The following is a 15,544-nucleotide window of genomic DNA, read 5'->3' on the forward strand; positions in this document are numbered from 1 at the left end:
CTATTATATTTGAGTCCCTTTTATTTTAGTTATCTGTACTTTTACACATTTTTTTGCTGGCACAGCCAATAAATCCTAGCTTAAGTGCTATTTCAAACATACTACGCTATGGGAGTCCCTGTCCTTTTTATTTCTGGAGGTATATAAAGACAGCAGTCTATTTTTGCCCCGCTGTGGAATTTAAAGGGAACGTTGGGAAAATCGAGTGCCTGGAGATCTGAGCTGTGGAACGCCTGGTGGAAATCCTTACCCACGCTTGTTACCCCTGTAGGGGTGTTCAACTCTGGTGAGTGGGGACGCATAAGGGGGAGCACCGGAGCCACAGCGACTGCACTTAAAAGTATTTGTTTGTTCACCTAGCAAGTCACCAAGATGACACCCACCGAATGAACTTTATATCTGCTGTCATTTATTATATTTTACAGCCACAAGTTGGAAGGACTATTTTTGATTTAATTGCTAGATGATTGTCACATCTGATTGATCACTAATTTACCACATCTTTGCTGCCAGTTGTGGTTGGCAGAAGTTCTTTCACATTGTTTAATATATATATATATATTTTTATCCCATCTAATGGTATATGTATACATTTAATATACTAATGTTTACGGTTTGATACTAGTTAGCTGGTCACACCTTTAGTGCACCTGCACTCAATTTCTGGTATCACAGTTAATATAGGTATTTCTAATACCGCCATCTAGTGGACACCTAGTATCACTACACCATCTATAAATATTTAGTTTGGTTATTCACTTTTACTTTATCTTGTTGATCCTCGCTATTTAGCGTAGGACTGCTCACAGGCTTATTAGCCAGTTCACACCCTGGTCACACAGGGAACACACAGACAGCGCCACCACCCCCATCTTTTGTATTTGTAGTTACTCAGCATAGGCAGTCTTCAAGTGATCTCATTCATAAAAAATTATCGGTTACATCAGTATCAGGTGCTTGGTAGCTGGTGATCCAAGACTGATTCATTTTTATGAAGGTGAGCCGATCAACCGAGTCTGTGGACAGGCACACTCTGTGATCGGTTACAAAGCCTCAAGCAGCACTGAATGTGCATTCTGATTCTGGAAGAACACTGGATACAGGACAAGCCAGTAGCTCAATTGCATACTGTGCAAGCTCTGGCCAGTGATCAATCCTCAAGACCAGTAACCCAGTGGATTTTCGGTTGGAAAGATCTCCAAGTCTGATCTTGCCCCTAGGTATTCCTGCACCATGTAAATCAGACACTGGCGATGGTTGCTGGAACCGATCAGACCTTGGGTCTGCGGTCTAAAAAATTGTCTGAACGCATTGGTTCTGTGACTTACTGAAGCCTCAGCAACACGTTGTCCAGGAGGACCAGGAAATGGTAACCTCCCAGGCTCTGGAAACGCATTGCACAAACCTTTCTTCAAGGCCTCCTGAAGATGTTTCATCCTCTGCTCCCTCTGCAAAGGCTGGATAAGTTCCGCAACTTTACCCTTGTAATGTGGATCAAGAAGGGTTGTCAGCCAGTACTGATCCCTCTCCTTGATACCACAAATCCGAGGGTCCTTTTGCAGGCTTTACAGGATCAGGGAGGCCATGCAGTGTAGGTTTGTTGAGCCATTCAGTCCGGAGTCCTCTGGATCACTAAGAATGACATGATCCGCAGCCACCTCCTCCCAGCCATGTACAAGTCCATGGGTTTCTGAGGACTGAAAATTATCCCTTGAAGGCTGCTGCTGATGCTGAGTTCTAGGCTCCACCTCCATGCTGACACAATCCTCATCCTCCTCCTCCACCTCTTCCTGTGAGATTGGTGGGCCCGCAGGAATACTGTCTGGATAAAGGGGGCCTTGGGAGGTAAGGAAGTTCTCCTCTTCCTCCCCTTGTTATGCCTCAAGTGCCCTGTCCATTATTCCACGCATTTGCTCCAACAGGTAGAAAAGAGGGACAGTATCACTGATGCATGCACTGTCACTGCTCACCATCCTTGTGGCCTCCTCAAATGGTGACAGGACAGTGCATGCATCCTTGATCATGAGCCACTGGCATGGCAAAAAAAAGGGCGGAGAGGAGGTTGATGCCATTGTCGCAAACAACCATTCCTGGCTGAAGCTGGCATGGTGTCAACCATCTCTAAGCCTGCCGCTGCAGAGCTGACAGAATCTCTGCCCCAGTGTGGGTCCTGTCCCCTAAGCAGACCAACTCAAGCACCGCATGGCATTTTTTTGCCTGAGTGCTTGCGTAGTCCCTAGAACGCTTACAGAGCACCGCTGGTTCTGAGGACAAATCTGCACAGGAAGAGGCCATAGAGGAGGAAGAAGAGGAGAGGGTGAATGAAAGAGGTGTGTCAGAATCACCACTACCAGCATTTTGGAGGCGTGGTGGTGGAGCAAGCTCCAACAATACTGCACCCTGTCCTGCATCCTTCCCAGCTGCCAGCAGATTTACCCAGTGCGCCGTGAAAGAAAGATAACGTCCCTGTCTGCTGGACCATGAGTCAGCGGTAATATGCACCTTACCTCTGACTGCCCTGTCCAACGAGGCCAGGACATTCCCTTCCACATGCCGGTAGAGCGCCTGAATGGCCTTCCAAGACGAAAAATGGCGTTTGGGAACCTGCCACTAAGGTACCGCACATTCCACAAATTCTCAAAAGGGGGCAGTCTACGAGCTGAAAAGGCAGCAGTTGGAGTGCTAGCAATTTAGCCAAACTAGCATTCAGCCGCTGGGCATGTGGATGGCTGGGACTGAATTTCTTATGCCGATTTAGCAACTGGGGTAGGGAAATTTGCCTGCTAGAATTGGATTTAGGTGTACCGCTAGCAGATTGCCCGCAAGTGCTTGGGACACCTAATTCTGCACCTTCATTCCTCTCAGTGCAGGTTTCTGAGAGGACTGAAGGTATAGTGGGGTTGGGGATCCCAGCTGATGAGGAGCACGGAGAGGTCCACCTTGTTCTTTGATGTGGGTCTTTTAAGTACTGTTGTCAATGGGCTGTATGGGAGCTCGACATATGTCTGGTCAAGCATGTGGTGCCCAAGCGGCTGCTGTTTTGGCCACGCTTTATGCACTTCAGACATGTTGCAAACAGCAATGGTGCAATCTGCTGCACACGTCTCAAAAAAGGCCCACACCAAAGAACTTTTGGAAAAACGTGCTGAGTAAGCAGGGCACTGCACATGCGGTCGGGTGGCTGCCCTTAAGCTGGCCCCTGGAGGGCATCCTACCTCGGAGATGGGCCTCCCTCTCCTCCTCCTCCTCCTCCTCCTCCTCCTCCTCCTCTCTTTTATCAGGCACCCACGTAGTGTCAGTGATCTCATCAACCCCTCCCTCCTGGCCACTGGAGCAAATCTGTCAGTTGCTGCAGCTGGGGGAACATGACTGCCAGTTTCTTGTCCTTCTTGGGCACCCCCTCTCTCTGGGTTCACGTTACTTCCTTCATCCTCAACCTGGGTACCATCATCAGAGCCTTCAAAACACTGCATCTTCCTGCAGCATGTACCCTACACTGTGGTCGAACAGTTCGGGGGACTCCTCAGGGCATGATGGTGGGGCTAGGGAAGGAGTGACTGATGACATTGAGCCGATGGAAGAGGCCGCTTTGGCAGCTGGAATGGCAGACAAAGTACTCTGAGCCTGGGTGACAAAGGATGAGGAGGATGAGGACGGCTTGGCCATCCACTCCACCAACTCTTCTGCATGTTGTGACTGAACACGGCCAGCTGCCGAAAAAAAAGCCAAGTGTGCCCCACGGCCACGTGCTGAGGATGCACCGTGTCCATGACCAGCACTGTTGGCTGTAGACACAGAGCCTGCTTGCCCTATTTTAGTAGCCTGTGAGCTTCTGCCTCTCCTTGGTGGCCTTCCAGACATACTGTACAATTAGATTAGCAAAACAACGCCTGAAGTTTACTAAAAACAGTATACCAGGAATGGCCTGCAGTCAGGTATAGGCTTGGCTGGACTAGAATGCAGTGGATATATATGTAGGAGACTGTGTGTGTGTATATATATATATGTTATGCACTGCAGATCACCGAGTCACCTTCTTGCCTGAAAGTGTCTTTGAATACATACACCAGGAATGACCTACAGTCAGGTATATTCTTGGCTTGACTAGAATTCAGTGGATATATATTGTATGTACTGCAGCTCACTGAGTTGCCTGCCTGAAAGTGTCTTTGAACATGTACACCGGGAATGGCCTACAGTCAGGTATAGGCTTGGCTAGACATATATATGTGTGTGTGTGTGTGTATATATATATATATATATATATATATATATATATATATATATATATATATAAAATGCAATGCAGCTAACTGAGTTGCCTGCCTGAAAGTGTCCCAGACCATTATGCAGGTTAAGGACCTTGCCCCTTTTTGCGATTCGGCACTGCGTCGCTTTAACTGACAATTGCGCGGTCGTGCGACGTGGCTCCCAAACAAAGTTGGCGTCCTTTTTTTCCCACAAATAGAGCTTTCTTTTTGGTGGCATTTGATCACCTCCTGCGTTTTTTTTTTTTTTTTGCGCTATAAACACAAATAGAGCGACAATTTTGAAAATAATTCAATATTTTTTACTTTTTGCTATAATAAATATCCCCACAAATTATATAAAGTTTTTTTGTTTTCCTCAGTTTAGGTCGATACGTAATCTTCTACTTATTTTTGGTAAAAAAAAATCGCAATAAGCGTTTATTGATTGGTTTGTGCAAAAGTTATAGCGTTTACAAAATAGGGGATAGTTTTATGGCATTTTTATTAATATTTTTTTTACTAGTAATGGCGGCGATCAGCGTTTTTTTTTTTTTTTCACGACTATTGTCATTTTACAGCGAAAAGTGCTATAAAAATGCACGGATTACTGTGAAAATGACAATGTCAGGGAAGGGGTTAACCACTAGGTGGCGCTAAGAGGTTAAGTGTGCCCTAAGGGAGTGATTCTTACTGTAGGGGGGCGTGTCTGTAGGCGTGACGTCACTGATCGTCGTTCCCTATATCAGGGAACAGACGATCAGTGTCGCTGCCACACAGAAGAACGGGGAAGGTATGTTTACACACACCTCTCCCTGTTCTTCAGCTCCTGTGACCCGATCGCAGGACACCGGCGGCGATCGGGTCCACAGGTCCTGCGGGCGTGGTCACGGAGCTTTTGACTGGGTGGCGTGCGCTACCCATGGCTGGGCTCTTAAAGGCGCCGTACAGGTACGTGCCTGTGCCCAGCCGTGGCATTCTGCCAATGTATATCGGCGTTAGGCGGTCCTTAAGTGGTTAAACACGTACATATATACAAAGCCGGGATGTGTGTGTGTGTGTATACTGCAGCTAACTGTATCGCCTGCCTGAAGTATATTAGAAACAGTACACCAGGAACGGTCTGGAAAGAGATCAAGCTAAACTGTATACAGTAGGGCAGATTCAGGTACCTGTGCGCCTAGTTACGGCGGCGCAGCGTATTGTATTTACACTACGCCGAGGCAACTTACAGGAGCATGTGCAGTATTCACAAAGCACTAGCTCTGTAAGTTGTGGCGGCGTAGCGTAAATGGGGCCAGCGTAAGCCTGCGTAATTCAAATGTGGAAGGGGGGGCGTGTTTTATGCTAAAGTGTTATGACCTGACGTGATTGACGTGTTTTACGAACGGCGCATGCGCCGTCCGTGTACATATCCCAGTGTGCATTGCTCTCAAGTACGCCGCAACGACGTATTGGTTTTGACGTGAACGTAAATTAAGTCCAGCCCTATTCGCGAATGACTTACGCAAATGACGCAAACAATTCAAATTTCGAAGCGGGAACAACGTCCATACTTAACATTGGCTGCGCCACCTAATAGCAGGAGCAACGTTGCGCCGAAAACGACCCACGCAAACGATGTAAAAAACTACCGCTGGGCGCACGTACGTTTGTGAATCGGCATAACTAGGTAATTTGCATAATCTACTCTGAAAACAACGGGTGCGCCACCTAGCGGCCAGTGTGAGAATGCACCCTAAGATACGACGGCGTAAGAGACTTATGCCAGTCGTATCTTAGGCTAATGTCGGCGTATCTTGCTTTCTGAATACAGAAAGAAGATACGCCGGCACAGATTTGAATTTATACGCCGGCGTAAATTCTCTCTTCTGAATCTACCCCAGTGTGTGTGTGTGTGTGTGTACAAAGCCTGGATGTGTGTGTGTGTGTGTGTGTGTGTGTGTATATGTGTGTGTATTTTTATATATATACTATAATACACTGCAGCTAACTGAATCGACTGCCTGCTCAAACTAAATGAAATTACACTAAACTAAATAAAATGACTCTCTATCTATCTATCTATCTATCTATCTATCTATCTATCTATCTCTGCCAGGAGCACACTACAGAAGGCCGAAGTGCAGGCGGCCTTATATAGTGTGGAGCGTGGACTTAACCCCCTGAGCCATAATTGGCCACAGGCACCCTGCCTGTGGACAATTATGGCTCACTTCGCTGACGGTGCTGTGATTAAACAAAGCATGCGGGTCATAGTGCATGCTTGGCTAATCATCAGCCAGCAATACACTGCAATGACGCAGTGCATTATGGGCCGTGACGCGCCACACGAACGGCCCATAATGTTTGATATTCGTTGAATGATCGAACAGCCAATGTTCGTGTTGAACTCATGTTCGACTCGAACAGATAGCTCATCCGGGCTTGGTACACCTATCTTTGGGCAGTTTCTCCCATTCTTCTTTGCAGGACCTCTCAAGTTCCGTCAGGTTGGATGGGGAGCATCGGTGCACATCCTTTTTTATACCTTTCCAGAGATATTCAATTGGATTCAAGTCTGGGCTCTGGCTGGGCCACTCAAGGACATTCATAGAGTTGTCCCACAGCCACTCCTTTGTTAGTTATCTTGGCTGTGTGCTTAGGGTTGTTGTCCAGTTAGAAGATGAACCTTTGCTGAGGTCTGAGGTCCAGAGAGCTCTGGAACAGGTTTTCATCAAGGACGTCTCTATATATTTCTGCATTTATCTTTCCCTCGATCCTGACTAGTCTCCCAGTTCCTGCAGCTATAAAAACATCCCCACAGCATGATGCTGCTACCACCATGCTATACTGTAGGGTTGGTACTGGCCAGGTGATGAGCGGTGCCTTTTTTCCTTCACACATGATGCTTGCCACTCGGGCCAAAGAGTTCAATCTTTGTTTCATCAGACCAGAGAATTTTGTTTCTCATGGTCTGAGAGTCCTTCAGTTGCCTTTTGGCAAACTCCAGGCGAGCTGTCGTGTGCCTTTTACTGAGGAGTGGCTTCCGTCTGGCCACTCTACCATACAGGCCTGATTGGTGAAATGCTGCAGAGATGGTTGTTCTTCTGGAAGGTTCTCCTCTCTCTGCAGAGAAACTCTGGAGCTCTGTCAGAGTGACCATTGGGTTCTTGGTTACCTCCCTGACAAAGGACCTTCTCCCCCGATCACTCAGTTTGACCAGGCGGTCCACTCTAGGAAGAGTCCTGGTGGTTCCAAACAGGCCACTGTGCTCACTAGGAGTTTCAGTTTTTCTGTACCTTTCCCCAGATCTGTGCCTCTATACAATCCTGTCTTGGAAGACTACAGACAATTCCTTGGACTTCATGGCTTAATTTGTGCTCTGACATACACTGTGGGCCCATATATATAGACGGGTGTGTGCCTTTCCAAATCATGTACAATCAACTGAATTTACCACAGGTGGACTCCAATCAAGTTGTAGAAACATCTCAAGGATGATTAGTGGAAACAGGATGCACCTGAGCTCAATTTTGAGTGTCATGGCAAAGGCTATGAATACTTATGTACATGTGATTTTTTTCATTTTTAAATTTTAATAAATTTGCAAAGATTTTAAAGAAACTTCTTTTACGTTTTCATTATGGGATATTGTTTGTAGTGTTTTGAGGAAAATAATTAATTGAATCCATTTTGGAATAAGGCAGTGGGAAAAAGTGAAGCGCTGTGAATATGCACTATACTGTACACTTTGGCTGCTATTGCAGTGAGGATCACTGTAACAGTAATGTTTTCAAATGTCATTCATAACAACTGTGATTTACTATTGTGTGCTTTGATTGGCCCACAGCTATCACACGGGGAGGGGTGCTGTGATTGGTATCATGTGATAGCTGTGGGCCAATCGCAGCATCACTATAGGAAACACAGCTGTTATGAAGGAAATTCATTCCAGCATTGTCAGCCTTTGACATGCACCCCCGGTGTAGACAAGTGGCCTAGCTGACACCCATTGCACAGATATGATCCCCTAATGTTACTATCAGGAAGCTTGTTCACAACACTGATGGGCATGTAGAGTGAGTGCATATAGACAGGAAAGCTGAAAGAGGCTGAAGATGATAAGCAGGACCTAAGATACAAAAAAAGGATTAAAAAAAGTGGCATGATACCTGCAATAAATAAAAAGAGAATTCGCTCTAGTTTGTAGATAACAAAATGGGAGGTAATTAGGACCAACGCAAACTTGTATTTTATAAATTACTATACAAGTCATATGTCATAAAAAGCAGAAAGGTCTGATGACATACCTGTCGCCTTTGTTGTGGTTTGTGGTGTGCTGTATGAGATCCATGTTGAATTCATTTGATTGAGACTTCTCTTTTGTGGAGCAATTGTATTTGAAGCAAAACTTTCCACACTGAACTCATATATATATCCAGGTTTCAAACCAGGTACATCATGCTTCATATCTTCTGTTGTATTGTTGTAAACAGTAATTTCATTTAGCAGAACTATGACACGATAACCGTCCACATTACTGTTGCTATAAAATGGGAGATCCCATTGTAATGTTGCTGTGGTGTTGGTTGTATTAACTTTAAAGTTCTGTGTAGAAACTGGGTCTAAGGAAAAAACAAAACAAAAAAAATGTTTCTTTGAACGGTATGCTTTCAGATAATACTTTTTTCACAAAAACAGTACACTTTGGCTATGTTCACATGGATGTTAAAAGGTGGAGACTATAAGGCCTGCTTAAACTATGATAGCTAGACAATTGACATTCTTAGAAGTTCAGCAACTGCCCACACAGTTCTATAATGTTTCTGTTATGTACTGGAACGTACCTTTTAGCCAGAGCCTAGTGTGCAGGAAGAGGCCTCTCTTACAGCCCCGGCTCTGGAGCTGCTGGAGTTGGGACAGCAAGCTCGGGAGCACGGCGAGGTAGGAGTGCCTGGTGATGATAGCAGCTCGGCACGGTTGGTGGTCCTTCGGGACGGTGGTTGCAGGAGACAGCGTCTCTAGAGCTGGCACAGGCACTGGATAGCAGGAGCTGGTGAAGCAAACCGGGTAAGCAGATAATCAGGTGGGTTAAGCAAGCGTAGTCAGATTCAGGCACAGGGTCTGGTAACGGTGGGCAGGAGAGCAGAGCGGAGTCAGAGCAAGCCAGGGGTCGGAGTGGAGAGGGTCGGATGGTCAGACGGAGCCGGGTCGGTTTGAGGTAACAGGTTACAACAGGTCACAGATTTCACTGGTACAACGCTGCAGATCAGACAGCAAAGTGTCACTGCAGCTGCTAGCTTTTTAAAGGCTGAGTGGCGCCAATCGCGCATTAACGAGCACGCGTTCCCGCCATCGTGCGCGTGTAGTAGGCGCATGCGCGCGCATACACATTTTGGAGCGAATTTGGCACATATCCGTGTGCATGTGAGGCACGCCTGCACACATGAATAGGTGACTGGTTTTGATTCCGACCATTAGTATGTGTGCGCATGCGTGCACGCCGGAGCCTATTGGCAGGTCCCTGACAGTTTCCTTACAGGGGCTGTCAACCAAGTAAAATGCTTTGGTTAAGAATATGTTCTAGTTCAGTGAGTCACGCTAATACCTCGTACACACGATCGGAATTTCTGATGGAAAAAGTCAGACGGATACTCCGATCGTGTGTATGCCCCATTGGACTTTTTCCGTCGGAAATTCCGACGGAGTTAGAAAGAGAACATGTTCTCTTTTTTTTCGACGGAAATTCCGTTAGTCTGTATGGAACTCCGATGGAGAAAAAAAACATGCATGCTCGGAAACAATTTGACGCAGGCTCGGAAGCATTGAACTTAATTTTTCTAGGCTCGTCCTAGTGTTGTATGTCACCGAGTTTTTGGTGGTCGGAATTTGGTGTGTCCGCAAGACAGCTTGAACAGAATTCCATCGGAAAACCCATTGGAGTTTATTCCGATGGAAACTTGTGTACAGGGCAATAGACATCTCCTACCTTTTGGGTAAAAATTCCCAACTGTGATGTGGCTCTTTCCCCTATGATTTAATGTGCCGTGAGGAGGAAGAAATATCAATAGGCTGCTTCAATAATGCAGTTCAGTAACAGAAATAATGTTGAAAGTAGCCCATACTAACCAATCACATTTTACATTGTAGCCTTTTGGAATAGGGCTGGTTTGGTTTTATTTCATACAAGATTATCATGAATTCCAACTAGAGACAAATTAACTTTTATGTGTCTTTTTAGACAATTCTCACTATGTACACGTTTATACATTTTAGAGCAGAAATCAATAATGACATATGAATTTTATCACTATGGTCTAATTCCCATTACTGAATAACGCTCTCCATTAACACACTTTATTGTGATTATATGTGAAGCACTGCATTTATGCAAGCCATTCATTTTGAATGGGTTCCAACACAGAAAAACTGGTGCTCAAAGTATTTTTTCCACTGCAGCATGCTGCAATTTATATCTTGAGTTGCATTCCCCTGTGGTGTGCTGTAGCACACATGTGTTGTGTACATGCAAAGGGGGGTCTTTCAAAATGAATGGAAACTCACAAAAACTGTTGTAAAGTGTGCTGTACCAAACACATTACTGCAATGTGCTAGGTTTTAATGGGTTTGTGGGATATTCACTTACAGATCCAGATCAAACAATAATAATGTCTCTATGGATAATGCCAGACATCACCCAATGAAAGATCTCAGGGAAACAGCAATCATTCCTATTGGAAAAATGGTGTTGGTTTTCAAAATGACAAACTGGTGTCGTAGGTGTCTGGTAATGGCTTTTCCTCTTCTGGCAGAGGCTGCCCCATCTTCCTCTCCATTATCTAAGCATGTTAATTGGTCAGTGGACTGAATGTGCATGTCCATGGACTTGCTGCCCAAGAGACAACACACGTGTCCTCTAATGCTTATTATAATGATTGGTAGCCATCATTTTTGGTTCACTACTCTTCACCCTTTTGTTACAAAATAACTACATCAGTCATACAAACTCAATTATGACAATGTACAGAAAAAAATAATAAGAAAAATGATCTTACTGGTTTGAAAATTGTGTACAGCATTTTCACTAGTTGTATTTCTAAATACAGATTGTACTGTTATTCTATAGAGATTTCCTGGAAATAGGCTCTTGATGGTGAATTGTGTGTCGCTTGTTGTATTTGGTCCTTCGTCTTTGTTTAGTTTTACATTTGTCCATGCCACATTGTACTCATATAAACTTGTGTGAACATCCTTAGGTGGTGTCCAATAAACAACTATTTCGGTGATACCTGTAATATTTCCAGCAAGATTGTGTGGTTCATTTGGCACTGGAAGAAATGTATTTGTTTTACAATTATTTTCTGAATTATCTGTTAGATTTGTTTCATCATACAAAATAACCCCCCCCCCCCCCCAACAAAAAAAACACAAATTGACAATTAGTTATTAGTTATAATTAGAATCAGGTACATAATGGGATGTATACCAATAATGTTACCAATGTGTAGTCAACCTTCGACTTCTTCTCAAGTAAACATATTACAGAATATTGATTTAAGCTGAACATAGATGGATAATTTAATCAGCACCTGCAGCACATTGGAGGGGGGATTCTTTTATCCATGTTTTTTGTTTTTTTGTTTTTTATCAGCCCACTGGCCAATCAAAAATATAATCCATTTATGACCATCCCCCCCCCCCCCACCACCACCACTTTGCTAAGCTCATTATAGACTATCAGACTGGATTATTGAATGGTTGTGGTTAGTTGGGGTTAGTTCTTAGTTCTGGATTGTATAAGTGTAACCTTTTTATATTACGTAATTTTTCATGCTTGGTTTTTTAGGATCATAGGGGCACAATACATATCAATGTTTGTGACCATGAACATGTATATTTACTGAGCTCGTTTTCAACAACATGGGGATTTTTTTAAATAAACTACAAAGAATGTCCTTGACCGATTTTAAGTATAAGGCCCCTTTCACACGGAGCGTATCAGTAATGATCCGCCCCGTGCACCTCCGTTTGCTCTGCCGGGATCGCTCCGTTGATCCCCGCTGAGCCGGCGGATGACAGGGCGGTCCCCGCACACTGTGCAGGGACCGCCCTGTCTTTTCTCCGCTCCCCCTTATGGGGGGATCAGATGAACACGGACCGTATGTAAGTGTTCACCCGATCCGATCCGCCAGACGGATGGAAAAGTAGGTTTTTCCTCCGTCACACTATGGCGGGTCAGATGTCAGCGGGCATGTCACCGCTGACATTCGCGGCTCCATAGAGGAGCACGGAGTGCCCGTACAGGTCCGCAAAAAATACTGACATGTGGACCTGTACGGGCCGCCAGTGTGAAAGAGCCCTAAGGGGATGCAAATGTTTATATAATATAATATAATATATATATATATATATATATAATATTTTTTTGTCAAATTTAAATTTTACATTTTAATTTAAAGTTTGAATAATTTTCCTCTAAAAAATGTAATTGTGGAAAAACCTGTGACCTGATTTCTCCCAACTCAACAAAAGGGTTTAATTGCTGTCTTTCATCCTATTGGAGAGATTCCTCTTACTTCCTGCCCAGGTAACCACACAGGAAAGGGTGATATCTCCCCAGTGGGAACACAGGCAAAAAAAACATAGAGGGTCCACTTAAACTTTTTTTCTCCCAAATCCACATTTTTGCTCTCTGGCATCCGTATTCTCATCATACCCTGGATACCCATACAGAGTGTGTACTATACAGTTCTGCCAAATTATATACAGCATATGGACAGACAATACCCCTTATTAGGGATGAGCCAAACACCCCCCGGTTCGGTTTGCACCAGAACATGCGAATAGGCAATTTGTTCGAACGCGCAAACACCGTTTAAAGTCTATGGGAAACGAACATGAAAAATCTAATTTTAAAGGTTAATATGTATTATCATTAAGTTATTGTAATAAAAAGTGTTTGGGGACCTGGGTCCTGCCCCAGGGGACATGTATCAATGCAATTTTTTTTAAAACTACAATTTTATCGGGAGGAGTGATTTTATTAATGCTTAAAATGAAACAATAAAAGTGAAATATTCCTTTAAATTTCGTACCTGGGGGGCGTGACCGGAAGCCGAGCTGGACGGACGTGCTGCCTAGGAGCTCCACACCAGCCCGCAGCATTTAGGCCGATTTCGGGGGAAATCTTTCAAATTTCATGAGCTCCTCCCGCACCACCAGATCCTCCACGTCCAGAGGACTCTCCCTGCCGTTGTCCGGAGCCTCCACGTCCTTCAGGGACTATTTTAAGATCCCCGACATGCCGCCGGGTAGCCATAGCAAGATGGCGCCGGACGCCGAGGCCTGTCAGCACCGCGGCCTCGCCCCGCAGCACGGGCAGAATACAGCTCCGCCACAGGCCCCCAGGGATCCACCGCCATCCCCGCAGAGGACATCGGACCCCGATGGGTCCCAGCAAGGGGTGAGTGACCGAGGCCATCAGCCTCAGATGCCGCCCGTGCGGCGCGGCGACCAGGCCGCAACGCATCCTCCGTCGCAGTTGCGGCAGAACGCGGAGACCACCCCCGGACCGAACCAAGCGGCGCAGGCCGTGGGGTCACAGGACACTGCCACCAGGCCAGCCTCCCCCCCGGATCCACTTCTGGACTTCCCGGCCCTGCCAAGCCCATCGCACCCCCCCGCGACGGTGCGGCCTAGCTCACCCCAGGCGCACAGCTTCACCTCTGTGTGGGCCCCGGATCCACCGCAAGCCCAGAGAACCTCACGCTCTGCAGACCTGCTCCGGACAGGGGCTCAGACAGCATATCACCCCCTCCTCTCCTATGCCCAGATGACACAGGCCAGCATGCCATCCCAGGGGGACGTACCCCCGGGGTCCACCCTACAGCCCCCCCTGACCATGCCATGGACTGACTCGGGGGCTCCCCCGTCCAAACACCCCCCGTCCCGAACCAAGAGCCCCACCGTTGGGCCCCATTGTCACACAACCTCTACATCCCCCCACCAGCCGTGGGGCCCGGATGGAGCCGAGCAGCCCTCCTGGCAGACCTATTTGCAAGCCTTCCCCACAAAGGAGGACTTTAAGCAACTGATTGCGGATGTAAAAGACACTTGCCGGACTGAAATTCAAACCATTCAAGCAGGCCTTAAACACCTGGCCGATAGAGTAGAGATGGCTGAAGAAGAGATACAGGAGACTAAAATGGCCGTACATAGGACCCAACTTCAGGGCTCTGAACACCGCCTTATGTTACGGGACATGCAGCGCCACTTGGAGGACCTGGACAACAGGGGGCGCCGCAATAACATTAGAGTGCGAGGCCTCCCTGAGGCAGATGAAGCTGAAGATTTGCAAAAAACGCTCCAGACGATGTTTAATGACCTCACAGGGGCTCCCCTGGACAAACACATTGAAATAGACAGAGCTCATAGGGCCCTGCGCCCGAAAGGCCCCGCCTCTAAACCACGGGACGTTATTTGCCGCATACAATCATATCCGCTGAAGGAGACCATCATGCGCAAAGCCCGCGCTGTCCGTGACCTAGTGTTCGACAACTCCCCGATACAACTTTATCCAGACCTCTCATGGATCACGCTCCAGAAGCGGAGACTCCTGCAACCACTACTACGCTCCCTGCGAGAACGGAACATTCTTTATAGATGGGGCTTCCCCTTTAGCTTAACGGCTAAACATCAAGGGAGATCGGCGATCCTGCGATACCCCGAAGACCTAGACTCTTTCTGTGACGCCCTGGACATCCCTGTCCCTCAACTACCTGATTGGGACCTGGTGGCCACTCCCCCTCCACCCCCGGTGGTCTGGCAGAAGGTTCCACCGAATAAACGCTCCAAGGGCCCGGAGCCCTCCCGCCGATCCCCCAGGCACAGATCCGAAGGCCCTGGTGTTGGAAGGCCCTTCCCCCTGATGACCAGCTGATCAAATGGCGAAACCCGACCTGTCCGGCCGGACACCACGAAGCACTGATCTGTACTCCCCCTTCCCTTTTTTTTCTTTTTAGATTGGTTCTTTATTATCTGTTTCGTGCGATGCAAGTTCATGACTGTCCCCTTCTCTTTTTTTTGGAAGCTCAGGTGCTCCAAATCCCTGCCTCTCCCCCGAAGGCCCTCGCTACATTTTTGTTTTCTATTTAACGGGCTGCCCTGAGGCGCCCCTGTCTGGACTGACCGGATTTCTGGATGCTGATCCCCCCTAGTGGCTACCCGCTAGAGAGTTCCTCCCTGGACTTCGGTCCCTCCGAGTCTCCCCGGCCCGGACATCTTAAATCTCCCGGCCGGGGAGTCCATTTGGAACT

The 15,544-nt window shown here is 46.6% G+C and overlaps 1 protein-coding gene across 1 annotated transcript in view; it reads right to left on the reverse strand.

The window, feature by feature from the left end:
• The window catches only part of LOC120916559 (receptor-type tyrosine-protein phosphatase H-like), a 1,518,207-nt gene that overhangs the window by 849,130 nt on the left and 653,533 nt on the right, over nucleotides 1–15,544 (reverse strand). The window contains exons 9-10 of the mRNA XM_040327609.1: nucleotides 11,285–11,557; nucleotides 8,540–8,854 (exon numbers count right to left, since the gene is read on the reverse strand). Of these exons, the coding sequence (XP_040183543.1) occupies nucleotides 8,540–8,854; nucleotides 11,285–11,557 (588 nt within the window). The remainder of the gene's footprint in view (nucleotides 1–8,539; nucleotides 8,855–11,284; nucleotides 11,558–15,544) is intronic.

The sequence above is a fragment of the Rana temporaria genome, chromosome 10, assembly GCF_905171775.1.
Source record: "Rana temporaria chromosome 10, aRanTem1.1, whole genome shotgun sequence".
Classification (NCBI taxonomy): domain Eukaryota; kingdom Metazoa; phylum Chordata; class Amphibia; order Anura; family Ranidae; genus Rana; species Rana temporaria.